The sequence below is a fragment of the Pogona vitticeps genome, chromosome 3 (assembly GCF_051106095.1).
Source record: "Pogona vitticeps strain Pit_001003342236 chromosome 3, PviZW2.1, whole genome shotgun sequence".
NCBI lineage: Eukaryota > Metazoa > Chordata > Lepidosauria > Squamata > Agamidae > Pogona > Pogona vitticeps.
Genome location: NC_135785.1, coordinates 197,437,380 through 197,462,326, shown reverse-complemented (window position 1 = coordinate 197,462,326; position 24,947 = coordinate 197,437,380). Strand labels below are relative to the sequence as shown.

The 24,947-nt window shown below is 41.9% G+C and overlaps 1 protein-coding gene across 5 annotated transcripts in view; it reads right to left on the bottom strand.

The window, feature by feature from the left end:
* Positions 1 to 24,947, bottom strand: part of KDM6A (lysine demethylase 6A) — a 192,183-nt gene that overhangs the window by 52,961 nt on the left and 114,275 nt on the right. For all 5 annotated transcript variants that reach the window (XM_020783901.3, XM_020783903.3, XM_020783902.3 and 2 more), the window contains 4 exons: positions 24,651 to 24,746; positions 20,764 to 20,868; positions 19,242 to 19,637; positions 9,308 to 10,083 (listed from right to left, as the gene is read on the bottom strand). In XM_020783901.3, coding sequence (XP_020639560.3) covers positions 9,308 to 10,083; positions 19,242 to 19,637; positions 20,764 to 20,868; positions 24,651 to 24,746 — 1,373 coding nt within the window. The remainder of the gene's footprint in view (positions 1 to 9,307; positions 10,084 to 19,241; positions 19,638 to 20,763; positions 20,869 to 24,650; positions 24,747 to 24,947) is intronic.

The window sequence follows — 24,947 nt, the reverse complement described above, 5'->3', positions numbered from 1 at the left end:
ACCAGAGGAGAGAGAATCAAAACTAATGGAGGAATTTCTTAAACTACAATACTCATTCAACAAGGGGAAAAAGCACACCTAATAGAGCCACACAGATAAGCAGAAACAACTTGCTGCAATACAGATCCAACAGAGATAAAACACCATTGGTAGTTACCTACAGCTCCCAAATGAGACTACTGAGACATATTATCTATGACATGCAGTCCATTCCAAACAACAATACTTCCTTCTCTTAGGCTTTGGGCATCCAACCAATAAAATTCCCTATAGACAACAACCCAACCTTAAACAGCTTCTTGCACGTATGAGGCATCGTAACTCGAAGACAAGACAGGTACAAGGCCCTGTCAGAAATCTAAATGATAGGTGCTTCTATATTAACAGTACCATCCAGAGTCCCAACAACGTCTGCAACATATTCATGGGTTTATTCACTTGTTCAGCCTCTAATGTACTTATACCATCTTCTGTCAGCAGTGTTCCTTTACATTATTCACAGAATCAAAAGGGCAAATCTCTGCGCAGAAGAATGAATGGATACGCATCTGACATCAGGAAAAGCAACACCTAGAAAACAGGTGTGATCCCTGTGCCCAGCCCCAGTTAGCAATTCGAACCTGCTGAAGTTTCCAAATTTTTTTTAGAGGAAGAGCCATGTAGAGCATGTACCAATAATCCAGCCAGGATGTAACTACCATATTTGCCGGCATACAAGGCGACTGGGCATATAAGGTGACCCCCAACATTTCCACTCAAAATACAGAGATCCTTATATACTCGCCATACAAGACTACTCCCTCTTCCGCACACCTTCCACACACCAAATGTCTGGGGTTGTGGGGTGTCTGTTTCAAAGCGTCTGAAATGCTTTGAAGTGCTGCCTTCGTTTGTTGCCTGGAGGACTCTGCTGCCTGGGTGACTCTCTTTCCCTCCGGAGGACCAGCAAGACAAACCAGAGAGACCAGCCGAGACCAGGCGGGGAGGGGCGCTCGGAGACACAAAAGCTGATAAGGATTCGGCTTCACTCTCTCAGGGGCGTGCGGATATACCCGCTCTGGGCGGTTGGGGTTCAAGTGCACCCAGCGTATAAGACGACCCCCCACTTGGAGGCATGTTTTTCAGGGCCAAAAAGTTGTCTTGTACGCCGGCAAATACGGTAAGTCAAGTGTCACCGTGGCCAGATCAGACAAATTAATAATGGATATGTTCAGGATGGGGTATTCGGATGAATGAACAATTCACGCTCAGTTTTTAGAAGAACATTAGCAAAGCATGCAGTTCTGATTCAGTTACATTATGGGTCTCAAGCAGCCAATAGGCAAATACTGCTATGGACAACACAGTTGATTTGCCGCAGAATTTACACAAAATTAAACCTGCAAGACAGGTTGACAACACTGTCAACAATGAGCTGTAGTTGAACAGAAGACTGGAAACTGGTATTTGCACAGACTACAGTGGAACTAAACTGACATTATCTTGCTTACATTTCCTGCTCTGAAGAAAATGGAAGGTAGGGAAAAGGAGATGATGGACTTGCTTGTCCATTCCATTCTTAGAAACCTTTATTGGCATTATAACTTGCTTGTCTAAAGGAAAAGACCAGATATGATGGCAAAACTGAAGGAAAAAGTTTGGGGGTTTGTCAAGGGAGGGACTGGTCACTACAACTAGTCAGCCAAAATTAGCTGATAACTGTAGATGGGACATAATATTCTGCCTTAGCTAACAACATCACAGATATAACATTAAACTATAATATCAGTGAGAGGATGCTTAGGTAAGCATCAGAGTCCTGAATATGGTGCAAAGCAAAATGTGAAAGCTTTCGTTGTTGCTTTTTGATTAACTTCTCACATTATTTGAAGCCTACATATTGTGGTTAATCCTGGTAGTTACTCTTAGTAGAAACAAGCCAACTTCATGATTATTCCACTAACTAGAATTATTAACCACTTTGGACTTCTGGCAATACATTGAACTGTGGTTAATCTAAAACACAGTAACCACCATCTATCCATTCCATAGAGAAAAATGGAGAGGAAAACATTTTGAAAGACGGGTTACTTACCTGTAACCATGGTTCTTCAAGTGGTCATTCTGTGAATTCACACAAAAAGGGGGTTAAGTCAGCACCTGCGCTGGTCTCCTCGGAATGTTCTCGAGCTCTGTAAAAGAAACATAGTTAGGACTGCCTATACTGCGCATGCTCCGCCTGCCCAAGCCTCAGTTCCATTTATCCGCCACAGATATTCGTGCATGAGACATAAATATGCAGTGTCAGATAGTGGAGAGGTCGGGCGGGATTGTGTGAATTCACAGAATGACCACTTGAAGAACCATGGTTACAGGTAAGTAACCCGTCTTTCTTCAGCGTGGTCTTCTGTGAATGCACACAAAAAGGGTGACTAACAAGCTAGCTTACCAGAAGGTGGGCCACCACTGAAGGGCGGATGCCAGGACAGCTCTCCCAAATCTTGTTTCTCTCTTGGCCCTCATGTCTAGTCTATAATGGATAATAAAGGTGGACACCCAGGACCAAGTAGCAGTTCTGCATATGTCAGGGAGATCAACACCACGTAGAAGTGCTGTGGAGGAGGCTACTGCCCTGGTGGAGTGAGCACGCAAACCTTCAGGCGGAGTCTTCTGGTGAAGTTCATAAGCCAAAGATATTGTGGAAACAAGCCACCACGAGAGCGAAGAAGCTGGAAGACCCTTCTTTTGTCCAAAATAACACAGAAAAAGTTTGGGAGACAACCTGAAGTCCTTAGTATGTGAAACATAAAAAGAAAGTGCCCTTCTGACATCCAAGGTGTGGAACATGTGCTCTGTGTCATTGGCAGGTTGTGAAAACAAGGTAGGAAGTATTAGAGGTTGATTCAAATGAAATTCTGAGACAACTTTTGGAAGAAAGGAAACGTCCGTGTGCAGCACAACTTTATTGTGGAAAAACTGTAAGAAAGGCTGATCAGCTCGAAGAGCAGCAAGCTCGCTAACCCTACGAGCAGACGTGATGGCGACCAGAAACACCTTCAAAGACAGCAACTTGAGAGAACAGGTAGCCAGAGATTCGAATGGTGAACGCATTAGTGAATTCAATACCAATTGAAGTGGCCACTGAGGTACTGGCGGTTTAACCGGAGGTCGCAAGTGGGTAAGTCCTTTGAGGAAAGCTTTGACTGTGGGGTGAGAGAAAAACTGTGAAGAAGGAGTCTCTAGGTTGAAACGAGACAATCGCCGCAATATAAACTCTTAAAGTAGAAACAGACAACTTGAAGTCGAACAAATAACGGAGAAACTGTAACAGTGTAGAGAGTGAGGCTGGAGAAGCCGATAGTCCTCTAGACTCAGTGAATTTAAGAAAACTCTTCCATTTATAACTATACAATGTAGAGGTTGATGCCTTCTTAGATTTATCTAAGATCTCCTTGATCTCCGGGATATCCTCCACGCAGTGAGACGCAACGTGCTCAGATTGGGGTGGAAGATCTTGCCTGCATCCTGAGTGAGCAGGGCAGGAAAAATTGGAAGTCTCACAGAGTCTGTTGCCATCTCTAATAAGGTCGGAAACCAAGACTGCCGAGGCCAAAAAGGTGTCACTAGAATTGCCTCTGCTGACTCCTGTCGGGAGTTTCACCAGCGTTCTATGTACCAGAGGAAACGGGGGGGACAGGTAGAGCAGACCCATCTTCCATGAGATCATGAAGGCATTGCCCATAGAATTCTGTCCCCGTCCTGCCCTGGACGCATACAGAGGACATTTCACATTTTGACATGTGGCAGAAATATCTATGACAGGGGTGTCCCAGCGGCGGCACAGTTGGTAAAACACTGGTGCATCTAGTTCCCACTCGTGCATCTGGTTCTTGCGGCAACTAAGTTTGTCGGCTACGATGTTGTCCTCTGCCGAGGCGTGAACTGCCACTGGGAATATGTGATGACAATAGCACCATTCCCAGAGAGTCACAGTCAGAAAGAGTAGGGACTGAGAATGCGTGCCCCCTTGCTTGTTTATGCAGTACATGGCTGTGGTATTGTCTGTGACTATCTGTACACCACAACCACGTACTAGGGGAAAGAAAGCTTTGAGTGCTTTCATAACTGCTAGAATTTCTAGATGGTTGATGTGAAAACCCTGCTCTTGAAGTGACCAACGGGCATAGATACGATGCGGGCCGCAGTGCGCTCCCCATCCTGTAGGACTCGCGTCCATCGTGACTTGAATGGTTAGACGCAGAGGATGAAATGGACGTCCCACTTGCAGATGTGATACAAAGTTCCACCACTGCAGTTGCTGTGCCAGTTCTCAGGTCACCGGGAGAAGTTTTTCCTGATGGTCCTGGAGATTGTCGAAGAGGGACAAAAACCATGTTTGGAGAGACCTGAGTTTCAGCTGTGCATGAGCCAAGGCAGGCGTCATGAGGCCCAGAAGGTGTTAGGCGTGCTTGGTTGACACTGTGACTCCTGGGCGAAACCTTTGTGAATCTTTTGAATCCGCTCTTGAAGGAAAATGCGGCCCTTGGACGCGTCTATCGTGGCACCGATGTAATTTATCACTTTGGAGGGACTGAGATGAGATTTCTTGTAATTCACTGTGAGGCCGAGATTGCGAAGGACATGAAGAATGAATCTTGTGTCTTTCAGGGCTCTGCGTCTGGATGATGGGACCACTAACCAATCGTCGATGTATGGAAAAACATGGACACCGCTGAGTCTCAGGTAAGCCGCCACAGGTGCCATGCATTTCGTAAATGTCCGAGGGGCCGTGGTGAGCCCGAACAGGAGAGCAAGGAATTGATAAAGAGTGTCCTGAAAGATGAATCTGAGAAACCTGCGATGATCTGGGTGAATGGTTATGTGAAAATAGGTGTCCTTTAAACCAATTCTCTCTTTTTAGGAGATGCATGATGGATTCCAATGTCACCATCCGGAACCGATGCGGATGAAGGTAAGTGTTCAGGTTTCTAAGGTCCAGGATGGGCCTCATCCCTCTGTCTTTTTTGGTAATGGCAAAGTACCTTGAATAAAATCCGTTTGCGATATCTCTTTTTGGTACTCTTTGAATGGCGTCTTTTTGTAGCAGAGAGCAAACCTCCTCCTCTAGGACAGGGTCGAATGAAGTATACTCTACATGACCTAGAGGAGGATATTCTGTAAACTCTAGACAATAACCTGAATAGACGATGTTTAGAACCCAGGAATCGCTTGTAATGGTGGACCAATTTTGAAAAAACGGTTGAAGTCTTGTGTCAGCACTGAGAATTGGGAAAACAGTTCTGGGGCAAAGATATTGTTTATGTTTTTTTGCAGGCGGTTTGTAAGACTGGCAGCGTTGAGATGTTTGAGCACGGTTAGTAGATGTTGCAGAGGTACCCTGTGATGATCTGGACTGAGACTGAATCTTGAATTGTCTGTATTGTTGAGGAGGCTGGTTATATTGGCCAGAAGATTTTTTTTTCCATTGGTACCTACTGAACCTGGGTTGAGGTTGGATGTAATATGATTTAGCAGTCTTCTTGGCCTTATGCAGTTCTTCAAGATGATCATCAGTCTTTTCGTTAAAAAGACCAGAGGTACTGAAAGGCAAGTCTTCAACTTTGGTCTTTACATCGTTGAGAATATCAGCAGCACGTAATCACGCATGTCTACGAAGAGTGACAGCCGTAACAAGAATCCTGGCGGCAGCTTCCACAGAGTGTCTAGTAGCAATCCTTTGATGCTTCGAAACAGTCTGGGCCTCTTCAAAGGTGTTGAGAAAGGCTTGACGAGCATCCTCTGGTACCATCTTTAGACTCGGTAAAACCTTGAGCCATGACTGCTTTTGGTAGGCTCCTAATGCAGTCTGATAATTAGCCACCCGCAGCATGAAGGAAATTAGAGAATAAAGCCTCCTGCCTATCATTTCTAACTTTTTGCCTTCTTTGTTTGTTGGGATAACATGAGCCTTCCCTGTTGGCTTTGTACAGCTTGTCTCGACTATGAGAGAGTTAGGAATAGGATGCTTCAACAGGAATTTAGCATCATTTCCGTTGATTCTGTACATGTTTTCTGTACGCCTGGGCAAAGGTACCGAAGCTGAAGGATTGTCCCAGAGTTCTTTAGTAATGTCCAACAAAGCTGGCAAGAAGGATAGACTAGAAGGTGGAGACTGCTCCTTGTTGATATCTCCAAATATAAGATCTTCTTCTGGAGGAGCTGGTTCATCGACATGTAATTTGAGAGTCTTCACAAGCCAGAAAAAAGGAGTAAAAGGTAGATCTCAAGCCAAGAAGAACCACTTCACACGGCGGAGAAATGGAACTGAGGCTTGGGCGGGCAGAGCATGCGCAGTATAGGCAGTCCTAACTATGTTTCTTTTTACAGAGCTCGAGAACATTCCGAGGAGACCAGCGCAGGCGCTGACTTAACCCCCTTTTTGTGTGCATTCACAGAAGACCATGCTGAAGAACCCAAGATTCACCATGGCTCATTTATGTAAGGCTACACAAGGGTTGAATGCAGTAGTACAGTGGTCTTCAACCTTGGGCCTCCAGATGTTCTTGGACTTCAGCTCCCAGAAATCCTAGCCAGCAGAGATGGTGGTGAAGGCTTCTGGGAGTTGTAGCCCAAGAATATCTGGAGGCCCAAGGTTGGGGACCACTGCAGTAGTGGGCAAAGTGTAGCCCTCCAGATGTTTTTGTACTAAAACTGTCATCAGCCCTAACTAAAAGTGCCAATGATGGGGAAATACTGGGATCAGCACAGCAAATGGTCAATGGCTATATGTTACCCACCCTTGGTTTAGTATAATATGCCAGTAAAGGTTCATCAATAGTGATTAACATATGAACATTTCTAAAATTTATATAATTCATCTTAACATTGAGAAGTTCAAAATTTAACCACAGTGTTGCACAATGAAATTAATTATTGTTATGTATCTTCAATTCAAAACTGAACTTAAAGCAACTGAACAGGACTTTCACGATGAATGAGATATTTCAAGAGTGGTTTTATTAGTTTCACATCCCCAGTGATTTTCTAATGCTAAAAGGGGATTCATATCCAGGCCTCCTGAGTCCCAGCACCATTCCTCCAGCACAAAAATGCCTGCCTTCCTGAACAAACAGCACATGCACACAAAGAATATTTTAACCACAGGCCGAGACATTTTAAAACACTGCAAGACCCGCCACCTAGCCCTACCCTCCCACCAAGCTGCAAAAAACCCTATATAGTACATACAGTAAAGTAAAAACATACAGTGTACTCACCCAGAACAGGCAGTCACTCTGCTTAAAAAAAGAATGTCAAAAAGCAAAAATCCAAAAACAGCCAAAAATAAAAATACAGTCCAGGCAATACTAGGCAGTACCAGGCAGTCTGAAGACTGTCTCCCAATCCACTCTCTAAATGCTGGGAAGAGCGAGGAAGCAGACAGGAACCCTCTTCACTGGCCAACGGTTAACTGAAAGTTCAAATTTTGCGCTTTCCCCACCTCCCATGCGTTTTTTCAGTTTGTAACTCAAATCTAAGTTCGTAAGTCAAGTCAATATTTTCCTATGAGAGCAATTTGTAAGTCAAAATGTTCGTAACTCGGGCCGTCTGTAAGTCAAGGGTTGACTGTACATGTATTTCATCTATTATTAGAAAGCTTTCAATTGTGTTTACCATGACAAGCTATGGAAAGCCTTAGAAGACCTAGGTGAAATTGGTGAAATCACTGTATGAAAACCAGGAAGCCTTTGTATGAACTCAATATGGAGGCACTGACTGATTTAAGACTGAGAAACGTGTGTAGAAAGGTTGCATCCTGTCACCTTTCCTATTCAACTTGTACAATGAAGTGATAATTAGAAAGCTGGAATTAGAAGAAACAATTATTTATTTATTTATTTATTTATTTATTTATTTATTTATTTATTTATTTATTTATTTATTTATTTATTTATTTATTTATTTATTCATTCATTCATTCATTCATTCATTCATTCATTCATTCATTCATTTATTTATATGCCGCCCACTCTACCCAAAGGTCTCTGGTGGAAGAAACATCAATAACTTTTGATATGTGGATGATGCAACCCTCTTCTCAGAAACCCAGGAAGGTTTAAAGTACCTGATCATAAAACCCAAAGAAGAAAGTGAGAAGTTTGGCCTCTTTTCGAATATTAAAAAGACTAAACTCATGCAAAGAATCAAACATCAAAATAGTAACTGGTGGAAAGAAGGTTGAATGTGTGGAAAAATGCATCTTTTTAGGCTCACTGGTTGATCAAAATGGCGACTGCAGCCAATAAATAAAATGTTGAATCATGCTAGGTTGCACAGCAATGATGAATATGAATCGAATATGGAAAAGCAAGGATGTCCAACTGACGCCCAACTGCAGATTAGTTCGCACCATCATGTTCCCCATAACTACATATGGCTGTGAAAGTTGAACAATGAAGAAGATGGACAGAAGAAAAACTAATTCTTTTGAGCTATAGTGTTGGAGGGGGCTCTTGTGTGTTCCATGGACTGAAAAGACAACCAGTAAAGAAGTCCTGAAGCGCATAAAACCAGACATGTCAGTGGAAAGCAAAATAAAAAACTCAGAGTTATTTCAGCCATATCGTGCAATCACCATCATTGGTGAAATGTGTTATGCTTAGAAAGGACAGTGGTAAAAGACGACAAGTACACCGAAGAACGTGTTGGTTGGGCGTAATCAAAGCAGACACTGGCCAAAATAATGCAGATGAAAGAAGCTGTACAAGATTGGAAATCATGGAGAGAGCTGGCTCATGAAATTGCCAAGCGTCAGATATAACTGAATGATTTGAATAAGACACTAGTTGCATTACTAGAGGTGTGCCTACTACATAAAGGTGCATGTCTATCAAAGCAACCAATGCATTAGTTAGCAGCAATTCACTGCAGTCAGTGAGTTACATAATTACACTTATGCATAGTTCACCAACAGGATTCTGGCCACTATGTCATGCACTGTGAGTGGCTGCTCTCTGAGGAAGTCAGAAAAAGCACTCTACAGACTCTTTGGGCAAACAGAATTTGTTCCACAGCTCTTTGAATTCTCGCCTTCTGTTGCTGCACTGCTTTTCCTAAGTTTAAAAATGAAAGTTCAAAAATCTAACCTAAAGCTATCTTTGTTTTAAACAAACTGAACTTAATCAACTTTGAGACTTGCACAGTAAGTAAAAGCAAACAAATTTATTATAATATAAATGCTCTATATTTTTAAAGAAAAAATTCAATGGCATTTTGATAAAATAAAACAAAATGTAAAATCATATATTAAAGGACATGAAATACTCACCTGCACGCTTTTAGAACCTCTGCAGAACTAGGATATATAGACACCGACACTGATGGTATGATTGGGGGATTAGGCTTGTGATCAATAAGAGGAGGGTTGGTTTTTATGGGGCTCTGAGAGTCCTCCAATGCCTCTCCATTAACTGCAGGTCCACTATGAGGGCTGTTAAGGCTGGTAACACTGTTTGTGGTAGTCTGTTCTGTAGATTTTGGAGAAGGTGTTGCTGTGGAAATGGCTGAAGATGGTGAGGAGGCAACAGAATTCTCAGTCTTTGTATGAACAGTTGGATGAATGTTATTGACTTTGTCACAGGTTCCAGTACCCACATTGTTATTGGCTTTTCCCATCAACAAGGCAGAGAGCTGAGGATTGTCTGAACTAAGTAAACCTGGTGACTTAGAATCTCCATGGCTAGGGCTAGGAACAGCATCTGCCGTCACCTGATGGACATGATTAGTAAGTCCTTCTACACTGGCAGTGCTGTTAGGTGTCTCTCCAGAATGCCTGTTTGTGTCAGGCACTGCTGATGTGTTTCCTGAAGGCTTGCTCTCTTTGGTTAAGGTAATGCCTTGTTGTCCACCTGAGGTAGCAGTGTGAGAGGGGAGATGATTGAGAGCAGCCCCCTGTGTTACTGAATTGCTAGGCATGGTTAGATGTCCATTTTGATTCTGAATACCAGTGCCAGCTGCCTGGAGATGCTGGGAAGGCCCAGTGGAAGAGAGAGGTCGTTCACTATTAGGACCTGCCAAATGTGAACTCTGACCTTTGTGAAGCCCCTAAAAAGAAGAAACATAGCTTTATTAAGTTAGACACACATACGCACACACAATAGACAAAATGTTTTCTGACTGTATACTAAATAGATCTAAGCACAGAAATGTGAAGTGATAAAAATAAGCAGATATAAAAATGACTTGCAATATTTTCTTTACAATTTTACACATTAATTTTCAAACACATTAAAATATGTATATAGTCTAAAATACAGTTTTGAAAATAATATAAAAGGGAATGAAGCTCCTCTCACCTCCAGCATTTCAAGACAATTGCAAGGGATCTGTTTGTATATAGTACGTGAAGGCCATGCTCAAAGAACAAAGCCCAGTTAACAGTTTCAGAACTTATCATGAATTAAGACAACAAAAACTCACCTGTTTTCTTTAATGACCATATTTATTTGCAACAGGCCACTTGTAAAGTAGCTCCTTATTTAAAATAACTTATTTATTATTTCACTTATGGCAACCTTTTTTGCCAAGACATGTGAAGAACAAATTTTTACAGTTAAACCCCCCTATCAATCTCAAATAAACCCTCTGAATGGCTGATTCTTGTTAAGTCAACATTGACATAAGCCTCATTGATTCAATGGGTCTACTCTAATTACAGTGATGTCCCGCATAGCAACGATAATCCGTTCTTAAAAAATCGTCGCTATCTGGATTCGTCAATATGTGGGACTAAAAAGCCCATAGGAACGCATTAAAACACATTTAATGCGTTCCTATGGGGGAAAAACTCACAGCTATGCGGAAATCCTCCATAAGGCCGCCATTTTCGCCGCCCGGTATGCGAGGAAACCGCTGTGGGCAGTCATTTTTTCCCGGTGGACATTTTGGAACTGCCGATCAGCTGTTTTTAAAACATCGCAATGTGAAGATCGGTAAGCGAAACGCTTACCGATCATCGCAATGCAATTTTTGGCCATTTAAAACGTCGCAATGTGATTGCTTTTGCGATCGCAAAATCCACATCGCTATGTGGATTCGTCGTTAAATGGGGCACTCGTTAAGCAAGGCACCACTATAGTGCTAAAATGCATTTTGCCTTTAATTAAAACACAATACTCAAAATTCTATTGGTGCTTATGAGGATCACATTACATTGTCATAGCAAACCAATGGGATGCTGGTCACATGGTTGGTAATGTGCCCAGCACACACCCTGCACCTTGTCAATTAGCCATGGCAATTTATGTGATCACTATGTAAGTAGGTTTAGATCTGGGCCTATGTAAGAACAAATAACTGAAAAAAAAATCAAATAATTAGTAGAATATTAAAGTAAATACTTTTTGATTGCAATTATCAAACTAGCTGATTGAAGGCAGTGTTATGCCATTTTTAAGTTAATACAAACCTAACATCTCAACTATAGGTATTATTATCACCATTTTGTGCCCCTCAGAGTTAGAACTTGCAGAATTTATAGCTTTTTTACATAGTTCACAATCACAAAAGCTACAACAATAAATTAATGTGTATGTTATGAATAAGGAGATAGAAAAATATGTTCTTAAAGCCTTTTTACTCCTGAAATACAAGTTTTTGGGTACCTGAGAAGGCATAAGACAATGAAATATACAGATTCACTTACACATAGGATACATGAATACATATTATAGAAAGCATTTGATGTACTTTATCACTAGTATATAACAGAGTTAGATGAATTAATTTAATAACGTTCAACACACATCTTGTATATAAAAACGTATCACACAGTATTTCAGTAACAAAATGCCAGTGGCAGTATGTTAATGAGGCTGACATACATCTGTAAGTCAACTTGTAAACCAGGAAGTTTCCAGTTTGCTTTACAAGCAGGATGAAGAGGAGACATTTGTATGTTTGAGAAGAGGATTGTGAAAGATTTTTTGAGAGAACGTGAATTCTGTACAGTATACTCAAAAAGTCACCTTAGGTTACTGCCAACAGTACAAACAATACTATTTCATACTCCGGGCAGATAATTTAACTAAAGGGAGCCTGTCATAAGTTACACCGAAGTAAGGGATAGAGAGAGAGACTTTTTTGAGAGAGCAGATGGGGGCAAAACAGAAGAGGAAGGAAAGGACAAAATAGATTTGTGAAAAAAGAAAGTTTGTGCAAATTCAGGTAGTTGAGATACTGCAGAAGAATGTGTCCCACACAGTAAAAAAAGATATGGGGAAGTTAAAATATGAGTTTTAAGAAATATTATATATTGATTTAACAGCTAAAAGGACTGCTCCACTAAAAGAATAAAAAGGTCAAGAAAAGCACTACAGTGGAGTCTCGACTTATGTATGGCTCCACTTACGAACTTTTCGACCTACGGACTTCTCCGGCCGCAAAGTTTCATTTTGACTTGCGGCTGGAGAATCGACCTATGGACCAGAAGAGGGAGGTGGGAAAAGCGCCCAATTCAAATTCGGCACTTTCCCCGCCTCCCCCTTCCAGTCTGTAGGCCGTAGGTCATGCCTCCGGATGCCTTCCAGGGCTTCTCCGCCGCCATGGGAGGCATCTTGGAGGTCCCCCCCACCGCTGATAGTGCTTTGGAGCCACTATTGGCGGTTGGGGGGGGACCTCCAAGAAGCCTCCCATGGTGGCAGAGAAGCCCTGCAAGGCATCCAGAGGTCTCTTGCCACCGCTGCCGCTGAGAGCCGTGCTGCGCCAGGCGATCCCAGCCATGCTCGGACTCCTGGACTGTCCAGGAGTCCGAGCATGGCTGGGATAGCCTGGCGCGGCTCCCAGCAGCGGCAGCGACCTCTGGATGCCATCCAGAGAAGCCTTGGAGCTCCCCCGCCACCGCCACTGCTGGGGACATCCAGAGGCCTTCACCGCCGCCATGGGAGGCCTCTTGGAGGTCCCCACCACCACCGATAGTGCCAACAAAGCAATATCAGCGGCAGCGGGGGACCTCCAAGAGGTCTCCCATGGCGATGGGGAAGGCCTTCGGACATCCCCCCCCGCCGACGCAGGCTTTCCCAGGGTGGACAGGTCTACCAGGGGAGGGCTTCCCCTAGGAGGCCCAGTCTACTGCCTGGGAAAGCCTGGTAGACCACACCTCCCAGGGGAGGGCTTTCCTTGGGAGGCCTTGTCTAATCAAGCTTTCCAGGCAGTAGACCAGGCCTCCCGGCAGAAGCCCTCCCCCGGGAGGCCTTGTCTACCAAGCTTTCCCGGGCAGTAGACTGGGCCTTCTGGGGGAAACCCTCCCCTGGGAGGCCCGTCCACCCTGGGAAAGCCTGTGTCGGCGGGGGGGGGAGCCCTTTGAGAGCTCTGAAGGCTTCCCTGCCACCATGGGACCCCCCCCCCCCCCACAGAAGGAATCCCCTGCAGAAGATGACCCAGAGGAGGGGACCTCCAGAAGACAACGAAAGGTAAGCCACCTCTCTTTTGTTTTAAAAGGTGTGGTGGGTGGGTAGGTGAGTGGATTGGTTGGTTGGTTGGTTGAAAAGTTGCTTGGTTTAAAAGTTCCTGGTTTTAAAAATGTTCTTTAAATGTTTTTTGTTTGAAATGTGTGTTTTAGCCTCCCAAAACACCCCCCGTCTTCTCTCTCTCTCTCTCTCTCTTTGTGCTTCAAAGCACAAACCTTTGTCTGAGGGGGTCTGTGTGTCCCAGTGATGACTTCCTTCCTTCCTTCCTTCCTTCCTTCCTTCCTTCCTTCCTTCCTTCCTTCCTTCCTTCCTTCCTTCCTTCCTTCCTTCCTTCCTTCCTTCCTTCCTTCCTTCCTTCCTTCCTTCCTTCCTTCCTTCCTTCCTTCCTTCCTTCCTTCCTTCCTTCCTTCCTTCCTTCCTTCCTTCCTTCCTTCCTTCCTTCCCTCCCTCCCTCCCTCCCTCCCTCCCTCCCTCCCTCCCTCCCTCCCTCCCTCTTTTCCCCATTGTTCTCTCCCTCCCTGCCTCCTTTCCTGACTTTGGCTTGGTTTGGCTTGGCTTGGTTGAAAAAGTGAATTCCAGAGTCCTGCCTGTCTTTTTGCTGAAGAATTCTGTGGGTCAGAATGCTGGCTTGCAAAGACTGGGCTAAGGTGAATTCCAGACTCCCGTCTCTGTGTTAAACATGCTTTAAAATTGGCTTCGTTGAAAAAAAGATTTCAAAAGTGCTTTTAAAAGTTTTCCCTGCCTCCCCCCTCCTTTCCTGAACTTTTCTAGACCTAAAAAAAGAGAAAAAATCCCCCTCTAGTGGTAGAATATGGAATAGCAGCTTCCCATTAATTTCTATGGACGGAAAACAGCAGATACGGATTAAATGGTTTTCAATGCATTCCTATGGGACCGCCTTCCAATACAGATTAATTCTGTAAGTTGAGACCCCACTGTATTATTTATAGTATAATTATTTACACAGCATGTAGTGTTACTAGAAATATGGCACTGAAATACAGTGGTGCCTCGCTTAGCGACGTTAATCCGTTCCGGAAAAAACGTCGCTAAGCGATTTTAAAAAGCCCATAGAGACACATTAAAACACGTTTAATGCGTTCCTATGGGCTTAAAAACTTACCTTTCAGCGAAAATCCTCCATAGCGCCACTATTTTCACTGCTCTTAAGCGAGGCAAAACAGTGGGCGGCCATTTTGTTTTTCCAGCGGCTATTTTGAAATTGCCGATCAGCTGTTAAAAAAGGGTCGCTTTGCCATGATCGCTTCCCCGCGATCATTGCAAAGCTAATCTTCCCCATAGGGACCATTGCTAAGAGCTTGCTTTTGCGATGGCAAAAAGTCCATTGCTAAGTGATTTTGACGCTCAATAGAGTGATCACTAAACGAGGCACCACTGTATACAAAAAGTAGAGTGCCTACTGTTCTCATATCTTAACTGCTGCGAAATTTATAACAGCAAAACCTATAAAAATAAAAGTATCTAAAGCAAAGAATCTACATTGGAAAATAATTGCCATATTCTATTGCATAGTGAATGTAAAAGGGAAACACAAACACAAGCATACATAGGAGCTACTCAACAGAGCTTTCTATTTGTTAACATTAGAATGAATAAACACTAAATTGAAAGAATAAATGCTTTTCTATGGCTGACACAAAAATATGGCCCTTTCAAATGAAGAAAAATGCAGAAATTTAAGTTGTGTCTCTCTTAATAGTCTCTCCTATTAAGCCATTTTAAACTGTGTGTGTTCTTAAACTAATATGCCTGTGCAAGGAATTATCATGATGAAGAAACCACAATGTGTGCAGCAGGAGAGCTGTCAAGCAATATTTTTGATTTTTCAAAATAAACTTCTGGGCGTTTTTTGTTTGTTTTTTGTAAGTGGGAGGTCAAACTGTTAAATGGAACAATACTGGTCTCAGTTAATACAAATACACCAAAATCTAATTAAGAATAAAACATGCACATAACAGGCATTGTGCAGCATTTTTTCCTTCTGGCCCATCTCAACATCTCAACTATAGGTATTATTATCACCATTTTGTGCCCCTCAGATTTAGAACCTGCAGAATTTATAGCCCGAGTGCCCAAAATGAAAAACAAAAACAAAAAACCCAGCAGGCGGCAGGCCATGGCAGCACCTGAAGTGGCAGTGGCAGAAGGGGAAATACCAGGCTTGGAGGTGCCTCAAGACTCCGCTCCGGATCCTGGCCCACTGCCTGTTGAAGCGCTGGCACTGCGGCTGCAGCTGCCTCCTGAGGTTTGTCTGGGGGTGGTGGTGGCTGTAGTGATCCAGTGATTTATGGCTCGCATGCCTGCAGAAAGGGTTCTACATGGCAGCTGTGGCACACATGCCACAGGTTCGCCATCGCTCCCCTAAACAGTCTATCTTTAACAGTTTCAAACTGATTTTGCTACAAGGAAAATATTCAGCAAGTCCTGTTGATACAACTTTGGTCCCTGGTTGTCCTGTTATAATGGACATGTTTCAGTCGGTCCAGCCTCAACTGGACCGACTGAAACATACCTAGTTGAGGCTAAATATGGTGAAAGCCACCACATGTATGCTGGACCTTGCCTTTCCTGACTTAACTGGCTGAGCAGGTTAGGGGCAAGGTTCTCTCTAAGATACATGGCTGCACAAATGTGGGTGACTCCACCCCTTCCGCGCAGCTTTCCTCCCCCTCTGTACACCCACATTGAGTGTTTCTAGCCTTTTTGGTTCTGGTCATAATGGAAACCTTTGGTAAGGGGGGCAGAGTCACAAGAGACAGGGTTGAGCCCTGCCCATCAGGGCTGAAAATTAAGAGGGAACATTGGTTAGGGGTGAATGTTTCCTCATTAAGAAAAGCAGGATACCAGCATGCCTGAAGGAGGTAGTAGTAACACCTTTGCCAAAAAGCTTTCCTTGAATCCCACTGTATTGGATAATTACAAGCAATATTCCATTTTTGGGCAAGATTCTGGAATGTGTAGTGGAATCCTAAGTTCAGAAGTTCCTGGATCAATCAGATTATCTAGATCAATAGTTCCCTGAACTTTAGGCCCCCAGATGTTGTTAGCTGTTAAGGCGTGTCCAACTCTTCATGACCCCATGGACCAGAGTGCGCCAGGCCCTCCCGTCTTCCACTGCCTCCTGGGGCTTGGTCAAATTCATGTTGGTAGCTTCGATGACTCTGTCCAACCATCTCATCCTCTGTAGTCCCCTTCTCCACTTGCCTTCACTCTTTCCCAACATCAGGGTCTTTTCCAGGGAGTCTTCTCTTCTCATGAGATGGCCAAAGTACTGGAGCCTCAGCTTCAGGATCTGTCCTTCCAGTGAGCACTCAGGGTTGAGAATGCATAGGTTTGTTCTCCTTGCAGTCCAGGGGACTCTCAAGAGTCTCCTCCAGCACCACAATACAAAAACATCAATTCTTTGGCGGTCAGCCTTCTTTATGGTCCAGCTCTCACCTTTTTGGCAAGGTGATGTCTCTGCTTTTTTAAGGTGCTGTCTAGGTTTGTCATTGCTTTCCTCCCAAGAAGCATGCTAAATTTCCCATAAGCCTTCACTATTAACTCTGCTAGCCAGGATTTCTGGGGGTTGTAGACCAAGAACATCTGGGGGCCTAAGGTTGGGAACTACTCATCTAGATCCAATTTCAGTCAGGCTTTAGGCAGGGATAGCTTTTGTCACCTTGCTAGATGAACTACTGGGAACTGGACAAGAGGAGTGTGTTCCTGTTGGTTTTGCTGGACCTCTCAGTGGCTTTCAAACCTCATTCCAATCCTTCATTTCCTACTGCAATGCTTTCTTGAGTGGTAGTTCTTCTGGAGGTGCCCTCTATAGAACATAAATTGCAATGAAGGTATTATCTGCAAGAAACAGTACAAAAGCTTCCTCCCAGGAAGCACTACAGCAAGAAGTGAAGGCCTAGGAGGCCTCAACCTTGTCCATTTTCGTGAAATGAAGCTGTCTTCAGAATGGACTGGAACTCTCAGAATTCTGTCTGGGTCATTATTGGAGAATTCTAGTAGATGGAATCTAAAAAGAGTCAGGCAAATCCGTGGTACCCATGTCTGAAGAACACTGGAATCCAATCTCCAAATCTCTGCAGAAAATAATCCTCTTTTTCAGTGGCTTCTGCCTCAATTAGCTTCCAAAATCCCACCCCATCTCCCCATTCCTGAAGGACAGCATCCATTTCTACTCTTGGCATACACTAAGAATGGCTATCACGTACTAATGCTTCAACACTGCTTTTCTTCTTACTTCCTAAAAATGGAATGGATAATGAGAGTTCAATCAGAGTTGTTGTGGGTTTTTAGGGCTCTTGGGCCGTGTTCTGAAGGTTGTTCTTCCTACCGTTTTGGCAGTTTCTGTGGCCAGCATCTTCAGAGGACAGCACTCTGAAGATGCCGGCCACAGAGACTGGCAAAACGGTAGGAAGAACAACCTTCAGAACACGGCCAAAGAGCCTGAAAAACCCACAACAACCATTAGATCCCAGCCGTGAAAGCCTTCGCGAATACATCAATCAGAGTTTCTCAGGTTTTTATGATTTTGATATCTGACTGTGGAGTCACAGGTTGGAAGTTCAATTCCCCACTGTGCCTCCTGAAAGAAGCACCAGCCTTGGGTGTGCTGCATGTTCTCAAGATGCCCCCAGAAAAAGGAAATAGTAAATGATTTCTGCCAACTCTATTATCCAGAAGACACTGGAAAGGATCACCATAAGTCAATATTGACTTAACAATGTGTAATTATTTGATTTGTACATATACAACCCACATTCAAAATAAATCTTCAAAGACTAAAGTATGAACTAAAAAACCCCCAGCATCTGGAGTTTTCATCAAATCTGTGCTGAGCCTTCATCTTTGTGGAATTATACCGCTTGCTGTACTGCATACATTTCTGTATAGATCTTTTAATTTTTGTGGTTTTATTCTGATTATCCACTTACTAGTTGTGTATGCATAGATCAATATATGGCTTGCATTTTTTATATCTCTCTTCAGAACTACCTATATTTTATTATGCGTGATCCTGTATTCTGAGTTTCTATGGCTGGTTTCTTATGTCCTTTCCTATACGTCATTTGGTGACTGACTATAAAAAAAGGGAAGAACAGGATCTAAAATGCAACAAGCTCCATTTTATTAGAGCAAGTTGGATCCAGATTTCCCTACAGTAACTTTCCAGCCTTTTCCTCTCCTTGGCCTATGGACTAACAAAAATACTCCTTGGGAGTCAGGGCAATCTGCTGAGTGTAGCAGGCAGTGGCACAAGAGGGTAGAGAAAAAGGGAAGACTGGAAAACTGACTGAAACTACATAATTTCAATCTTTTTTTTTTTTGAAGCGCCTTCATCCTGTCAACATCTAATGCACTCAACAGGATCCCTAAGCACTGTAGCTAACTCTGAATGCTGGTGAGAAAAAAAGGCAGGAAAGTAAACTGCAACACACTGTCCTCTCCATATAAACTGTTATTTAAATATTACTAGTTCTCATAGAGAAACTGGTAATATTTAAAAGTTGTTTTTTTAAGAGCTTGTCAAAATTGTTCTTGCAGATTCTGACTGATGGAACCAAGTCAAATGTCAAGTTGCCTTATTAGGATTGGACCTTATTATTTAACAGCTCAGTTACAAATAAAACATTTGCACAAACATTCGATTTACATACTATATATGAAAACTAATATTCAATTTCAATGCATATGTTCAAACTTGTAGATCATAAAATACAATACTGTAAGAAAACACTGGCATTCAGCTTTACTGCTACATGAAAATATATTGCATACCTGAGTGGCATTAGATAGTTGTTTTTTCCACGGCTCCTCTGCGCTGCTGGTCAGGTTTGTGCGGTTATGAGGTAGAGAGAATGTGTTTTGCTGCAGGTAAGGCACGTTTCCATTACTTCCACTTCCTGTTATGTGATTATTGCCTATCAAAATAGTGTCTGTACTACTCAGCGTTCTTGCTGTGCTGCAGGGAACTGAGCCTGCTGGAAAGGGTCCGTTTGCCATAGGCTGCCCAGGGCAGGTTGGACGGATTCCATGCTGTGTGATGTTAGGCACTCTGGTTAGAGCAACCTGAGGCTGCTGACCAGAGACAGAGTTTGTAGGCAGTGATGAGTCAGCTGTTGGACCATTAGCAATTCCAGTAGATCGTACCTGTGCAACTCCTGTCTGCCTCATCTAATAAAAAGGAAACAAAATATAAAGACTGTTAGCCCAGAACATTATTTATTATGCTAAAGTATTTGGCTTTTTCTGTCACTTGTAATGTAATCCTTTTAACTATTTCCATTCTTTTATCATTTCACCAAGAGTGACAAAGCAGATAGAAATACATTAAAATAGCAAATGTCAAATAGAGGATAATGAATTTAATGCCGCAGCAGGTTAATAAACATATTGTAATAAAAATACATTTCCTTCCCAGAACAAAAAAGCAACAGGTAACAGTCCCAAGTAGACTGCTAAGTAAAATCAGCTTTGTTGAAAAGATTTTCTGAAAAAAATAGTGTCTGGCAAACCTTCCTGAAGAGGCATTCCACAAGGCTGGTACTAGGAAAGCTCTGTACCTAGTAGAAGTCCATTGAACTTTGTTCAGTGCAGGCATTTTGAGCTGTTGGATGCTCACTGAGGTACATAATGGGACTTATACAGACCATCAGTAGAGACTGAAGCAAACTAACACATACTCTATTGAAAATTGGAAATTCCAGCCAACATAAATAGGAAGAAATAAATGGCTTGACCTTTTTCTATTACATAGTGGCTATCATTGGTCAAACTGTATGTATGTATGTATGTATGTATGTATGTATGTATGTATGTATGTATGTATGTATGTATGTATGTATGTATGTATGTATGTATGTATGTATGTATGTATGTATGTATGTATGTATGTATGTATGTATGTATGTATTTTTACACTGCCTTTCTCTTTAAAAGGAACAAAGGTATCTTAAAGTAATTTAGTTACTTACATGCTGCTTTAAAAATGCTTTCTACGGTTGAAATGATTGCTCAAACTTGTTTATATATATTAACTACTATTTACATTGTACATATATATTTAAAAATCTGGAAATTTAAATGTCAACCCAAGCTTAATGTTGTATAAAGATCTAATACAAAGAAGGCATGCCAAAATCTCTTACTGTATATGCATGACCATAAGATATGAGATCATGGTTTGAAAAAGAGAAAGACTCATATAAAAGAACTGCCTTGAATCTCTCTGGGAGAGAAATGTGGGATAGAAATAAAGTAAACAATAAGCAAGTAAGTAAGTAAGTGTGCTTGCCGGCACCTGCTGGTGTTGCTGCATCAAGACAAACTGACTCTCCAGCTGTTCGAGCATTAGTTTCTGTGCTGGATTTAAATTATTTCTATTTGCACGCAGCTGTTCCAAGTGCTGGAAAAGAAATAAAAAAAAATTGTCCTTAGGTTCTACGTGTATGTTTGGATCTGTTTACAATGTACTTGTCCAAATAAGTCATGTATACATTGATAACCATACACATTCATCTAGAAAATAAACGCCCTTTCTTTGAAACATGTTATATTGAACACTAATACATATCATCTACATAAATTAACAATTGAGGAATGCAGTGGTGCCTCGACTTACGAACGTCCCTAGTTGTGAAAAATTTGAGATACGAAAAGCTCCAGCTGCAAAATATTGCTTCGACTTGCAGCCGGAGCTTGCAGCCGGAGCTTCGAGTTACAAAAAAATCCCACAGGGGAGGTGGGGAAAGTGCAAAATTTGAACTTTCAGTTCACCGTTGGCCAGCAAAGAGGCTGTTTGTCTGCTAACCTGTTCATCCCAGCAGTTAGAGAGTGGATAAGGAGAGAGTCTTCAGACTACCTGGTACTGTACTGTATGGATTGCAATTTCTTTGGGCTTTTTTAAAGTTTTGATTTTTTGCCTTTTTTAAAAACAGAGAGACTGCCTGTTCTGAGTGAGTACGTATACTGTACAGCAGTGGTTCTTAACCTGGACGATAATGCCCCCCAGGGGGCGATTTCATTTTTCAGGGGGGCGGTAGAATGAAAAGGGGCGGCGTGGGGGCGCTGGAGCAGAAGGGGGGCGGTAGGGGGGCGCTGGAGCAAGCCAAACCTGTGAAGATGGCTGAAGCCTTTTTACAGTGTGCATGAATATATATTTTCCTCCAATTTTAATTTAGTTTCAGACTTTTTGTCTTGAAATTTTTAATTCCTGCATTTGTTTTTATGCCCTTTTTATATTTCTTTTTGCATCTTAAAATTCACTTGCAACTAAATCATTAAATGTTACTTTTTGGGGGCATTTCATTTTCTTGGAATTAAATTTTGTTTTCAGGGGTCATTGGATTCAAGTGTCTTAAATAAATAAATAAATAAATAAATAAATAAATAAATAAATAAATAAATAAATAAATATCACCGCGGGGAGGGGGGCGATGATAACTTCCTCAATGGCTCAAGGGGGCGTTTCTTTCAAAAAGGTTAAGAACCACTGCTGTACAGTATTTACTGTACTGTATAGGGTTTTTTTGCAGCTTGGTGGGGGGATAGGGCTAGGTGGGTGGTTATGTTTCTGTGCCCTGATGGGTCTTGCAGTGTGGATTTAAAATTTGAAAAGTAGATATTAAATTAAAATTAAATGTGATATTAAATTAAAATTAAATGTGAAAACTACTGTAATTTTAAAATGCAAAATTTATTTATTTATTTTTGCATTCTGTGGCTTCTAGGGCTTGTATCCTGCAACCTCTCTGTTGTTTTAAAATGTGTGGGTTTAAAATGTGACTCCCAAGTCTTTTTTTCCCCCTTTGGGGATCTGCTTGCTGTAATAATGGTTGCTGGTTGTTGATGCAGGCAGGCTGTAAAACGCAGTTTAGACTCCACAGTCTTTTTTTCTTAAAATCAGAAAATATTCTGTGAGGGGCTGTGCTGGCTGTTGATGCAGGCAGACGGTAAAATGCAGTTTAGACTCTCTTTTTGTGATGAGGAGTTGTGATGAAGCATTATGAATCCATAATGCTTGCTGGATTCTGTGGCTCCTCGGGTTTGTGCACTGTGGACTATCTTTCGTTTTAAAATGTGTGTTTAAAATGTGGCTTGAAAGGCTTTTTTTCTTTGGGGATCTGTTTGCTGTAATAATGGTTGCTGGTTGTTGATGCAGGCAGGCTTTAAAATGGAGTTTAAAATAGACTTTTCACATGGAGTCTATTGTAGATTCAAGGCTCTCACCCCCATTGTCTGATCTCTCTCTCTCCCTCTATGTTCTCTTTTTGTGATGAGGAGTTCTGTGCTGGAATAATGCTTGCTGGATTCTTTGGCTTTCTTTCTTTCTTTCTTTCTTTCTTTCTTTCTTTCTTTCTTTCTTTCTTTCTTTATTTATTTATTTATTTATTTATTTATTTATATTGCTTGCTGGATTCTTTGGCTTTATTTATATATATATGCCGCCCACACTACCCAAAGGTCTCTGAGCGGCTTACAACATTTAAAATGCAATAAAAATATATACAAAATAACATTTTAAAGATGTTCTGTTTAAAAGGTGTTCTCCTGCCCTTTTTTTAAGCCAAAAGGTGCTTGGTTTTGTTTAAAAGCTGCTTGTTTTTAAAGATGTTCTGTTTAGAAGGTGTTCCCGCCACCCCTCTTTTCTTGCCCTTTTTTTGACCTAAGTTCATCTTAGGTCAAAAGAAGACAAATTCTCCCCCTAGTGGTAGAGTACGGATTACCCGGCTTTGCATTACAGAGGGCCCTCTACTTATGAACTTAATCCGTTACGGAAGGAAGTGTGTAAGTCAAAAAGTTTGTAAGTCAAATCAGCATTTCCCATAGGAATGTACTGAAAACCATTTAATCTGTTCCAGCTGCTTCTGGTTCTTAAATTGAGCAGCGGTTTGCAACTCGAATCATTAGTTCCCATAGGAACTAATGCAAAGCCGGTTAATCTGTTCCTACCACTAGGGGCAGAATTTTTTTTCTTTTTTTCCTTTTAACCTAAGATGACTTAGGTTTTAAAAAAAGGAAAGAAAAGAGGGAGGGAAGGAGGGAACAGACACCTTTTCAACAGAACACCTTGAAAAGCACACTTTCAGCCAAGACAAGCACCTTTTGGGGGGAAAGGGACAGCAAATGAGAGAGGGAAGAAGCACCTTTCAGACAACAGAACACCTTGAAAAACACTCAACACAAACAGAGATATGGTTCTGAACTCCATTTTTACCCTGCTTGCAAGCAGGCTTTCTTCCCAACAGAATTCCTCAGCACAAAGAGAGACATGGCTCTGAGCTCCATTTTTACCCTGCTTGCAAGCAAGCTTTCTTCCCAACAGAATTCCTCAGCACAAAGAGAGACATGGGTCCACATTTTATCCAGACAGATTCAGAACACACATACACACCCAGAGACACACACAGCAAGGAAAGATTCCAGCAAGCATGCAGCCATTTTAAAACTGTAAAATCTACCCAGCAAGACCCATCAGAGCTCAGAAACCCCCCACCTAGCCCTAGCCCCCCACCAACGAGCTGCAAAAAACCCTGTACAGTAAAGTAAAAACATACTGTAGTGTACTCACCCAAAACAGACAGTCTCTCTGCTTAAAAAAGGAATGTCAAAAATAAAAAATCCAATTTTTTTTTAAAAAGCCAAAATAAATACTGTAGTTCCTATGGGAACTAATGCTTCGACTTAAGAATGGTGGCTCTACATAAGAACGAAAAACAGCCGGAAGGGATTAAATGGTTTTCGGTACATTCCTATGGGAAATGCTCATTCGACTTATGAAAATTTCGAGATGCGGCCACCGTTCCAATACGGATTAATTTTGTAAGTCGAGGCACCACATATTTAACTTTTGACTTGGATGATGCATGCGGATAGTGTACCCCTGGAAAATAATGCTGTTTTGTGGGCAACAACTCATCTGTATCCTAAACACAACGACAAATATTTTGATTGTCATATATCCCATACAAGATTCCTTCGTGGGGAACTGTGCAGCATCTCTCCCTTATGCATAGTCTCTATAACAAGATTTCACATAGCATGCTGTCACTTGAAAAAGCAGAATGGCACCACTGAATAATGGTCCTGGATATAATTTGTGATGACAAACAAGATAATTTTATACTTTCTACTGCTGTCTAGTACTTATAGTGTTTGGGCGTGTCCAAAGGCCCTCTATAGATTTACCTGTAATTTCTGTGGTGTCAAGCACCAAGAATGTATTTGTTGCTGTACCGGAGGATGTGACACTGTGTGGCTGCTGCTCCAAGCATCTAAAGTGTTCTGAGGAAAACAATACATTTAGAAGTATAAATACTGAGAATAAAAATTTTATTTTATCTGCCCAATACAAACCAAGCCTATTAATCTTTAAAAAAAAGGATAAAACATTTTGCTGAATATAATTCAATCTGTTAATATAGTAATCACAGGAGAAAAACTAAAAGATAATCAACTGTAATGAACACTTAAATGAAACCAAAT